The 12,944-nt window shown below is 35.9% G+C and overlaps 2 protein-coding genes across 2 annotated transcripts; one reads left to right on the plus strand and one right to left on the minus strand.

The window, feature by feature from the left end:
* Nucleotides 1-429: 429 nt before the first annotated feature.
* On the plus strand, nucleotides 430-10,069 carry LOC146731515 (uncharacterized). The gene is made up of 9 exons (XM_085493312.1): nucleotides 430-776; nucleotides 870-1,017; nucleotides 6,457-6,667; nucleotides 8,194-8,340; nucleotides 8,508-8,639; nucleotides 8,805-8,936; nucleotides 9,086-9,226; nucleotides 9,384-9,566; nucleotides 9,966-10,069. Exons 1-8 carry the CDS (start codon nucleotides 430-432, stop codon nucleotides 9,521-9,523), a joined length of 1,398 nt encoding a protein of 465 aa, XP_085349438.1. The 3' UTR covers nucleotides 9,524-9,566; nucleotides 9,966-10,069.
* A 1,943-nt stretch (nucleotides 10,070-12,012) lies between these two features.
* LOC144357565 (uncharacterized) lies at nucleotides 12,013-12,495 on the minus strand. Its single transcript, XM_078011719.1, has one exon. The coding sequence runs from the start codon at nucleotides 12,493-12,495 to the stop codon at nucleotides 12,013-12,015; it is 483 nt and encodes a 160-aa protein (XP_077867845.1).
* Between the last annotated feature and the right edge of the window lie 449 nt (nucleotides 12,496-12,944).

Consider the following 12,944-nt stretch of genomic DNA (forward strand, 5'->3'; position numbering starts at 1 on the left):
TTTACACGTATCGGCAATGCAAGCTGCCATGCGACTTCCCCTTCTGACGTCACAAGGGGAATTTCTGTATGCAAATGAGGAGCTAATGAGGAGCCTCGTTTTAAAATACACAAAAATAAAGTTGCCGTAGACTGAGTTTGAAACATATTTTTTCACCTAAAAAAAATAATTCATGCTTAGAAACATAAAAATTAATAATATTTATGTATCAAATGATAATTTTAGGCGTGAAAATAGCAGCCATTTCACAGGCACTTTAAGGACACAGTTTGTATCTGACATTCTGAAAGGAGTAGAGTGTTATCTATTGAACAATTAGTACTCCATATCATCCAGCATGTAATGGTTTGAAACTCATAGTTGCTGTCGACATAGGAAGTAAAGAAAATGTAATGGTTTGGTTTGCGGTTTAATGCTACTTTGAAAAGTATGTTGAATCGCATGTGTCAAAAACGGCCCAAGGATTGGGATAGGTATCTTGACTCAGTACTGTTTGCCAATAAAGAAGCTCCTCAGGAGAATTTGGAGTTTTCACCCTTTAATTTTATTTATAGTAAAATAGTGAGGGCATCAATGACGATTTTAAGGGAGTTGTGGACAAAAGAGGCCACAAAACCAGAGGTTAAAACTACATACCAGTATGTCCTTGATTTACGAAATCGTCTTGAAGAAACATGTAAATTGGCTCAAGCTGAGTTAGCTAAGGCAAAGGTTAGATTCAAAAAGTATTATGATAGAAAGGCCAGGGATAGGAAGTTCCAACCTGGTGAAAAAAGGTTAGTGTTACTTCCCACTGACCACAATAAGTTGTTGATGCAATGACAGGGGTCATATGTAATTAAGGAGAGAGTTTGTATGATGGATTACAGAATGGATGTGAAGGGCAAGGTGAAAATTTATCATGCTAACTTGTTGAAAGCATATTATGAAAAGGACAAACTAAATGACAAGAAATTGGGCACTGCAGTTGTTGAATGTGATACTGCTGACAATGACACTGTAATGTGTGATAGTGGGGTGAATTGGAGTCTGTGCAAATTCAGTGTGAGGAAACAATTGATGATTGTCATGTTGGCCATGAGTTGAATGTCGACCAACATAGAGAGATTGATGGAGTTATGAGAGAATTTTCTGATGTTCTCACCGATTATACTGGAATGAATAATGAGCATGATATTAAATTGGTAACATCTGAACCAATTACATCAAAACCATACCCTTTACCATTCACTACGACAGATGTAGTGAGGTCAGAGGGAAAGAGCATGTTAGAGATAATGTAATTTAACTATCAAATTCACCTTATGCCTCAACCATTGTTTTGGTAAATAAGAAAGAAGAGGATTTTGCATTATTTTCGCAAACTCAATAGCATTACAGTGTTCAATGCAGAACCAATGTCATCACCTGAAGACCTATTTTCATGATTAAAAGAGGGTCGGTACTTCACCAAAATTAACCAAGGGGTACTGGCAGATTCCCATGACTGGTTGGGGGGGGGGGGGGGGTAAAGAAAAGACACCTTATGGTTTATTTCAGTTTCGATGAATGCCATTCGGGCTTGTGAATGCACCAGCCTTCTTTTTCCCGTATGATGCGTATTTTTTGGTAGATCTTGAAAGCAAAATTGAATATTAGACTGAAAATGTGCCATGTTCAGTCTTGACGCAATGATCCCGGGAGTATTTTCAGTATTTTCATGCCAGGTCAATTTCGGATCACCAGGTCATTCCTAAACGCGTAATTAGGAAGAATCAATTTTGTGACCCATAAATCAATCAAAGACGCTTATTTAGATGTAATTTGCGCTGTCAAGATAAAGTTCAGGTTAATAAAATAAGATTGACGACGTTTTCCCCGGGAGAAAAAAATGAATTATTTGTTGAAAAAAAGCGGAGATAAATTGACACGCAAAAATCGTGACGTCCATTCCACGCACGCAATGCAGCGTCGTGGAAATTGTCTACAGTACACGTACACGCACCTTTCGATGACGTAGATTATTTTGCCCGTCAGCCGAGGACGCCGTACAAACATTGTACTACTAGTATAGGTAAGAGATCGTGCCATTTTCCCAAAATTTAAATATATTCTTAACAATTGCTCTACCTCTAAAACCATGCAGTGCTTTGAACTAAACGAGTTCATTGCTTAACAAAGCTGATATTTAAGATTTATCAGGGAATCTAAGGGCCAAAAATACACGTGACGTCTCATTGCAGCCATGGAAGCATGCCATAGCCAAACATTGCATCGTACATAAATGATGACAGCGAATTACTAGGCCAATAGTCTGTGAACTCATATGATTTGTGTGATGTGCACATGTAATGTGCACGGTGTAACAATTACCTAGCCTACCGGCCCTGCACGACCACCGTTGTCACAATGCATCTCAATTTAGCATCTAAACCAAATATTAGGGCGGATATGTGTAAATACTTGTACATTAATAGTCTGGTCTATGCAACCAGCAATAATGAAATTGCAAGAATGGCATTGGCAAAATGTTGACCTCGGATGTAGCCATATCTAGGGGCATGGATATGATTATAGTCTTTGACCATTAATGTAATGTTATAGTGTCCATGAAGTACGTGATCATAATTAATCATGACCATTTGTGACCACGCCATTGATTATTTGGCATAAACTACCACACACTATATAATATTGAGCAGAAAGTCATGCAATAATTGCATTTCATTCACTACATGAATTGGCATTACTTTTTCATGGCCATTATTTTGCCCACTACAATTTTCTTGTGATTTAGGCTGATTTTTGTCATATGCAAGAAACAGCAAGGGCTGCAATGTGTACACCAGAACTGCTCTTATCATGTTTGTGGTGTTGCTATTGTAAATGGCCACAACACGAATGTACATAACTTTTATTTATTAAACAGAAACTGAAAGGAGCCATTCCCCTGTGCCGATGTCTACATACACATGTCCATCAGTGAAAGTGTTGCTGTCACCAGCCGCCATTCTTGAAATGGTGCCACCGATCAAGGTCAAATTTTATTTTAATGAGTTACATTTTTCTAAAATGAACAAAAGTTGATATTAGTATCATCATGTCAAAAAACATTTTTTTAAATGACTGTAATTGATGTATAGCATGTGTGTGGGATGTCTTATGCAAACCAACATTACTGTCTTTGCACATGGTCAATTCACATTATTCGTCAGACGGCACATTGCCAGTGCCATGCGATAAATTAGTGACTTTTACGGATTATATCAGTCTGATGGGATTGATATCATTCATATGAGACAGTGGTATGAAGTACAATTACATTTCACACAGACTCTTTGCACCTTATTTATTTCCTATTCATTCTGAACGGACAGTTGGATGAACATACAATAGCCTAAAAGTAAGGAGGTATATTTTTACGACACCCTGTAACTTTGCATGATATGCGTCTATAATACTGTCTTTTACAATGTTGTAAACAGTTAACTACTGGTTTTGTACTGTTTATTGTTGCTGCACATATACTTAATGAAAACAACTAGATATAGTATTTTCGGCAATATGACTACTACCAAATTGGTTGTCGGTGGTGGTGGATACCTATCATTTGCGTCTTCTGTCAACACTTATTCACTTTTGCACCATGAGTCGTATCATGCGCATCATACTAGATTTAATCATAACACTCTGTTTACAACACTAAATTACCTCATTATAATGTAAGTGTGCATAACCTATGTTTATTTTCAGTGAGAGGTAATCCTTACCACTTACTTGTTTACTTGTAATTCAAGGATCATCTGTATCTCCTACTGGTTAAACCTGACAATTATTGTTACTTTATTCTTACTCGAATGTTTTTTGTAATCTTGTTGTTTATTGTTGGTTAAGAAAAAATAAAAACTTTATTATTTCCTTGTTCATTACAGACGTTTATTCTATTCACACTATCTTTACATGGTTGTCTCCCAACTAGTCATGCTAGTGATATCTAGCAACTGGCCAAATTACAATCGAGTGATGGGTGGGTCACAGTCAAGTACAAATAAGCCATTCACTTCCAAAGAACAAATATAATCATTCCAGCGATCAAGTACTTTAACCTTGATTCAAATGGCATAACCAAAAGACCTAAGACATCGCTTACTTCCTATAACACACAACACCATATTCATATAATTGTTCATACATGTATACATTTGCATTTTGCTGTATCAGTGTTCTTGTGGGTCTGTGACGTAAGCCGTGACAGCTGGTGAGAGCACTGCAGCTGGTTTCATATGCTTCAGTCAAACTCTTTCTTTACTACCCATCTTCTCATCGTGCTATATGTGGCAGTTGTTGCATATTTTAGGTGGGTTTAACCCACCAAAACAGCACAGAGAGTGAGGCAATTGTGACATTTAGTGCTTCAAGAAAATGTTCTTTGTTCATTTGTGTTTGTATATGTAGATGGAGTTTTCTTTGCTTGAATCAAATTCACTGGCTTCGTACATACAGGTATACAGGTTGACCTGTTTCTTATTACCCAAAGGAAGTAGAACACTCAATTTCAAGTGCTACATTTTAGAACGGGTAGTCAAGACAAGTCATTATGTAGAAGTATTTCAACCCATTTAGCCTCATTTGACATCGCTTCCATCATTGAATGTGTATTTTACAGCTTTCCAATCACTAATTAATATTTGGTAGAAATCATCGCTTTCTAACCATCAACAGAATATGCGTATCATTTTGAGCATACCAAGGGGATCAGTAGAAGTTGGCTGTTGTCGTTTATTATGTCTTTAGATATGTCTATGTATTACAAGTTTTGGAATGTCAGCTACAAGGCACATTAGTTGATGCACCTTATGGGAAAAGTCATGTGATTTTACATTGGAAGTAGAATGCACCGCCCATGGAGATGAAAAATAAAGTAAGGCAATACAGAACAAATGAATTCACTTGCATATGTATATCATGTTCATCACACAAAGGAAATGAGCTATCATAATTGTGTTTAACAAACTTACCTGCTGCATATGGTCCGTGTCAATCTTCCGCAGCACAACAAGCTTTAAAGTAAGACCAAATATCATCTGGGAGGCTATAAGGCCTTCACTGTATACTCACCCGACCCGTAAATCCAACGACAATGTGAATTAATTTAATGAACGGTAACATATTAAGCAGATAGTATAAATATCTCCCTGCCTAGAGACTCTGCTGAGGAGGGCTAATCTGCCCAAATACGTGCTGTAGACACAGTGATATTGCTTTCGTATCAATACCAGGGATTCTTATCACTGGATTATCACAGCTTCAATCTGTGGCACACAGAATTTTAATTTGCACTTCCAATGAAATGGAAGGAGGCATCTACAACTGCTACGATATCAGGGAGTTTGAATAAAGTAACATTTGGAGAATAGCCCACAATGTTTTTAATTCGTTTGGAGGCTTTATGCCTCACCCTCCTAGTATAATTTATTTAATAAAGGCACTAGTAAACTGCACCTGAATGGCTAGCATATCACATATTCAAGCTGGTAGTATTGGTCAAAACCATTTTTTTATTGTATGGCATACTTGCATACAATAAAACTACCCATCATTCAATCGCAATTGTACATTTACAGTCATGATACACTGGCACAGCACAAGTTCAACATTCAGTCAATGATGATTCTGGTCTCTTATTTACATACAGTAAATGAATAATACGGAAACCGGTGCATAACAGAGAATAGCAGTTTTACGAAAATTAACATGCCTGTTATATGGGTGTATATATAATGTTACATTAGCTGCAGTCAAAATACATCATGCACTTACAGTTTCTAGAAAACCTTCAAATCCGAAGTGTTCACCACGACTAGCAGGTAGTGTCTATCACAGTCATTTCTGCACAATAAAAGGTTCAAATCGCAAAAAGGTTCTACATGTACATTTACCGACATATATTTAAAGTGCTTTTTCAATGAGTAATGAATCCCAGCTAATTTTCGGACTTTCCATGTACTTTTGAATGCTGCATGACATTTTTCATCACTGTACCAGTCTTCTCAGACGACTATACGCATCTGCAGACGACAATCTTCTTTCTCGCGGTTTTTGATTTGGTGAGAGTTTAATAAACATATTATTATCGATTTCCGATAGCTTCGATAGCTTTTGTCAGCTTTTATCTGAGATACTGTTTGGCGTCACATGTTTCTATTACGCAAGTGTATTGGAATAATAATAGCTCTTCTGTGTCGATAAAAATCCTAATATCTAAAAACAACAAATTTAAGAACACACAATGTATCAGAAATGACTAAAATACCATTGCAAACGAGGTGAACAAGATGCGGAACCAGTAGATGAGTGTGTTGCAACGTGTCCAACGGATTATAGGTGTTGTGTGCCAGGTAAGATTTCACACTTAATCTGAGAAAAATGTATACACGTTTGTTTTTTTATTAAGAATTTAATTTTATCATGAACTAGGTACACTTCTTATTAAACGTTGTATTAGTGACATCAATTAGATTAACACGGTCTGCTTTCATTCTGAATGATTTAGATCATGATGAGTGCAAAAATATATGCAATGGAGAATGCCGTTCAAAACACTGCGATAGAGATGAAAAGGAGTCAGATAATTCAATCTGCATGAAAGATTGTAATGATAAAAATGGTCGAATATACTGTGTACCGGGTAAGTTTTCACCATTCAAAGAACATTCATTTTGGATTTCGTTTTTATTCATGTAGACGGTAATTGTTTTAAATATAAAGTACGAATTTCTGTTTAATAATCTGAAAAATAACATGTGCAACCACATTAATTGCATCAAATTTCTCTGATTTCTTCAAAAATTGTATGCAAATTTTATTATTTACAAAATTCGCCTTGATTTCCCATGAAGAAGTAAAAAAGTAAATAATTGGTTTCCTTTTCGTCGCCTTGTGGTACTGAAATATGATTATACAAATTTATCATATGTATTTAATGACAAATCAGCCATGACGGTAAAATAAACTGTGATGGTATATGTCGTACACATTGTACACGTGGTGAACAGGAAATGAATACGAACAGCACCTGATGTGTGGCTTACCGGTTATCGTGTTCGTATCGTTATCATCTAATTGTAAGTTTAACTCCCATGATCGGCTGCAAATTAGCGGAGAAACGGGAGAATGGCATTCAAGCTGTCGGTCCCGTGTTAGTGCGAGAAAAAGAATCAATTGATTTTGTGCAAAAGGTAGCCGCTTTCCGCGGAGCAACTGATGTATTACTTGTATGTGCACGCTTGATTTGTGTTGTCTCTTATATCCTAATCTGATATTGAGCCCAAGTCCATTGTCAGATAATGATGTCGGTGAAATAAATGAATAACTATCCTTTTATTTACGATTTATCATGTACAACTAGACTGGCACAGTCGGGGCGATTAATTTATTTTTTGTAGTTAAAATAAAATAAAAAAAATCGCGATATGGAGTTGTTAGCGCAAAATCACCCCGACTGGTTTATTCTGTAGGAAATTCATTGCTATTAAATACTCATGAATGCCCATAGGTGGGCGCGGAAACACGTGCAAAATGAGGTGAACATGGCAAAGGTCACAGTGCAGACATAACATGGCGGCACGTTGAAATTCGAGTTTGTCGTAGTCGTCGTTTCTAATTCATCACAATTTGTAAAAAAGTAACTCGTACTATTCGTATAATTAAAACAAAATCGGCTGCTACAACCAGCCGACGTCTTCTCGGTCAGAGATCAGTTGAAGAGACGTTGTGATTGGCTTAGATGATTGTCAATTAGAACATTATTAACATAATTACCCGTTGAAAAATCGCCGGGTTCTTGCAGTGCCGATACAGGGCCATGCAGAATAAACCAGTCGGGGTTATTTCACAGTTACAGGGGATTTTGCGCTCACACCTCCATTTCGCGATTTTTTGTATTTTATTTGAACTACAAAAACAAATTAATCGCCCCGACTGCGCCAGTCCAATGTACAACTACAATTTTGATATTATCTTTATCCAATTGTCTACAGCCACTGTGTTCGTTGTTTTTCAGTTGTCGGGTGACAAGTACAATTTCAGAAATAAACAATATATACGTTTGTTTTATATTCGAAACTTACTTTTATCAGATTACATGTTGTACTTCATGTAAAACTGGTGTGAATATTCTTTATTTTAACGAGATTGACTTTTTGACTTGTGGAGATACAGATGGTGTGAATAATGAGTGTGAAAGTGAGTGTAATGGCCAATGCCGTACAAACAACTGCGATGACGATGAAATCGAGACAACTAATCCAAGCTGCATCCAATATTGTGAAGATAACAATGGTCAGATATGCTGTGTAAAAGGTAAGTTTTCACGCAAATTCTAACCAATGAATTTATTCTTAAAAACATTGTATATTGGTTCAACATTGATATGGGAAATAATAATTTCTCTGATTTCTCTAAATAAAAGGCTAATTTATGCTCCGAACAAATACTAGATTTCACAAAACGTATACGTTTTTTTTCAGCACCCCCAAGTGAATGCGAAGCAGACTGTGGTGGTACATGTCGTAAACATTGCAAACGCACTGAACAAGATGCGGAACCCGTGGAAGGATGTGTTGCAAGTTGTCCAATAGATTATAGATGTTGTGTGCCAAGTAAGATTTCACATAATATGATGATAATTTACTAATCTAAATATGTTTATACAATCGTTCCAGTATTCAGAACTTAATTTTATCATAAACAAGGTATTAAACACTTGCATTGTCCTAGTGAAATCAATTCGATTAAAGTTCAGCTTTCTTTTTTGAATGATTTAGATTATAAGGAGTGTGAAAGTGAGTGTAATGGACAATGCCGTAAAAAACATTGTAACAGAGATGAATACGAGTCAGATAATCCAAGCTGCCTAAAAGATTGTGATAAAAAAGGTCGAATATGCTGTGTGAAAGGTACGTTGCATGTATATTTCACGCGGATTTATGTTCAATACATTTATTCTGACATTGTATATTGATTCAACAGTGATATGGGAAACTTTACCACTTTCTACATTGTGTTTGTGAATTAGATTTTACGAAACGTATATATGCATTCTCAGATAATGTAACCCTTGAATATGACTGCGAAACTACCTGCGGTGGTACATGTCGTAAACATTGCAAACGTCGTGAACAAGACGCGGAACCTGTAGATGAGTGTGTTGCAACGTGTCCAACGGATTATAGGTGTTGTGTGCCAGGTAAGATTTTACACTTAAAAATCTGAGAACATGTTTTTTATATATATTGAGAATTCCTTTATATCATGAACAAGCTGTATTTCGTACTGTACACCCACACTTTAACCCATGAAATCAAACTTTATTTTAACATGTTTAACTTTTTTGTGTAATTTAGATGAGGAAGCGTGTAAATATGATTGTAATGCCAATGCCGTAAAAAAACACTGCAATGACAATGAATACCAGTCATATGAACCAAGTTGTGAAAAAGATTGTAAAGATAAAAAAGAACGAATTTGCTGTGTTCCATGGTAAAGTTTCACGCTAGCGACACCAGATGTATTTTGCTTTTATTTAGGTAATTTTTTTTTTATCATATTATGATTCCTTTGTTGCATTTCAACATAGTACATTGTGAACAAAATTCTCAAACCTTGTTCGTTGGCCAATAATGTAGACTGAAAAGTAACTAGCTATGTCAAAACTCATGACAAAATATAAATACATTGCACATCGAAATATATGTCCAGGTGTTTGTACGTTTCAATCATTCACCACTTTCTTTACCGTTCGTGAAACGTGAACGTATTTTCATAAGCCACAACACATAATAGTTGTTTTTGAAAACTAATTTTCTGTAGTGTTTCTATTTAAATTCCACATACTTCAAATTAAAAATTTAGTAACTATCAAATATGTATTCATCTTCTAATAACATAACATAAATGTAACTGAATATTTTGTATCTCCTTCACAGATATCACTGTCCGGCACTAAGTAACCAACGAGATTTACAATTTGTCTTGTGTAAAGAATAAATTTAGATCTTAAATTAGAAATAAAGCATACAAATGCAATGGCTATGTTTGACTGTAGTGTCGTAACACTTGTGTATTAGGTGTGTACACATTGGCAATAACAATATCACTCACCGATTTACATGACATCTATGCATACAATAATTATTTTATTGTTTTTATTCACTCCGATCTTGCAACTTTAACGAATCAGGTGATTACCATAGCTAATATGACTGAATTATCCAAACACTATAAAAGTATGCTTTAAATCACTGTGCTCAGCAAGGGCCAATTATATGTACAGTACACTGATGTGAACACTTGCTTAATTACCAGATATTGTTTGACGTTCGAGCTTTAGGATAGTTTTGAAATGCAACATATCTGTGGTATTCCATATATTCAGTTTACGACCATCATTGCGAAAAACGACCTTCCGTTTTCGACATTGTGAAATTCTTTAGTTTTTAAGCACAAAAATACAGTATTTTTCCGAAATAACGTATTGTTCATTGAACACACTATTGTTGTTAGCAAACTACATAGTTTGTATTTTTATTTAGCTTCTTTCAGTAATAATTCAAGACAAATAAAAAGCAAAATATAGAAAATAAGGCAAATTATATTTTTTCTGTAATATTCTTGTGTAATCGGTAATTATGAAAATTATTTTTAGGTGCATAAAGAGTACAATTTTTTTGTCAGTTTTTCCCCTAAAAATGTCGAAAACGGAAAGTTTTTAACGTAGTGTTGACCGTTTGGACACTTCTATCTGATGAACACACTAATCTTAAGATATTGTATATGCTCATCATAGTGTTTCAATGGACAAGGAATCAAGAAGTGGTATATCCTTCCCGGCTAAATCTCTGTAAGACTGAACACCACATTTCCCTCCATGAATGCCACGAGTCTGTAGCATTGTGAACATTGTGAATAGTGGGCAGTGTGTACTTCTTTTTCACTGCTAAGCGTACAACCAGTATTCATATATTGACCATTGTTACACTCGGCCAACCGACATCACTATACTGTCAGCAGAGCATACATTTCTTATAAATCCTTATAAAATTCAATAGCAGTTAAATCTAACCTGTTAATCAAAGAGCACAGTACACGCGGCATCATTTGACGAATGTGTAATGTCATTCAATCGGTCAATCGAAGTTCCTAATTTCAGTTTGAACGTTAATAATTATTACAAATATGAAGGAACGGATTTGTTGTGTTGATAGTAATAAAACGCACTGTTAAAAGTGTTCAATATCTTTGTATATAATAAACACCTTATTATAAGCAAGTGCAATCACTATGCTCAAAATGATACGCACATTCTGTTGATGGTTAGGCATATGGAAAGCGATGATTTCTACCACATATTAATTAGTGATTGAAAAGCTGTAAAATACACAAGCAATGATGGAAGCGGTGTCAAATGAAGCTAAATGAGTTCAACCCCTTGAAATACTCTACACACACACATCTCATACGCAAAATAACAATTGACTTTGAGATTGTTTTTTGAATAACAACCTCCAACTTGAATATTTGAAGGAAATGGGCGATATGATATACCTGTTTTCAATCAAATATTATGTTGACACATTATACTGCTATAATTGATCAGTTATGTCCGGTAATAGTAAACACGCAATTATTGTAAACAATTCTAACTCCAGTGTATTGGGTGTTTAGTTTATGGTTTCAATCATCCGCAGAAGATGACGTGTCGTAAAATTCATCAAGGTCGACGTTCACTTGCTTGGAGGTTGTAGCAGCTGCTGTACCATTCAAAATATCCCTTACTTTCTTCTCCTGGTACTATGTTATGCGCTTATAACTGCGAACACCTGTACATTAAAAAAACATTGTCAAGATAATTTAAATTTAATTAAGTTTTTCATGTGATCATGCATTCATTAAAAATTCTTTGAAAAATCAACCAGTAAAAACGTGCTTTGCTACTTTCTTAAGTTTACAGTGATAGCAATATATTAATAATGTTCATGTTTGGTTACCTTCTACTGAGCGGTGTTCTATTCGTTTCATTATGAGTTGCTCATCAACATCATGCTCATAAAGACTGGTCGCAGCTGTAACACGTCGACTATGGTTTTCAAAGTTTCCAACGATTCCAGCAGATCGGAATAAATCTGGTACCACGGGTTGAATAGAATTCTGACTCATCGGCTGCTTAGTAAAGCATATCTTGGCGGATTCTTCGTATTTACGCCGGGGTTGCAGGTAGAATGCATTTTGTTTTCCCTCGGGTGGGCAGAGTGATGTGTATTCTTGTAACATTCTAATATGGCATTGTTGGGGGTTTTCAGCATTGGCATAATGCATTACCGCCTTTCGTCTGCAATGCTTTATACCACCTTGGTTGCTTTTCGACACGTCTTCCACGTACTTCAAATAAAGCGTTCCAACTGGTGACTCATGTAAAGTGATTTGAGGAGGGTCAAAACGTAGAGCTCGATGTTCCATTCCGCTTCAGAGGGCAAAGAAATACCATAGTACGAACAAGAACCCGTAGAGAATAGTCTTCTAGCAGCTTCATTTTCCACAGTAACGCGGTTTGGTCTTTGCTAATTACCTAAGCTTGTTTTGTTTTTGATCTCAACCCCAAAGTGGACAATCTTTTCATTTCTGAATCGAGCACTTGACGAATTTACTTAACCAATAAGTCAAGACTACGACGGGCATTTCTTCGATACAGTCGTTAATTTCCAGTGTTATTTCGTACCATCGCCCATTCAATAAAAGTACGCAGAGCCCACATGTTACGTCGCCTGGGTCGCCTAACCGTTCACTCTGGATTTCTTGCAATATGGTAAAACAAGTTGCATGTATAAAGACAAGTTTGCTTTTTTTAATACAAGAATACGATAAACGAGTAAATTGTACTGACTGAAGTGAGAAAATACTTACTTGTG

This window comes from Saccoglossus kowalevskii, chromosome 18 (assembly GCF_978046115.1).
Source record: "Saccoglossus kowalevskii chromosome 18, keSacKowa6.1, whole genome shotgun sequence".
NCBI lineage: Eukaryota > Metazoa > Hemichordata > Enteropneusta > Harrimaniidae > Saccoglossus > Saccoglossus kowalevskii.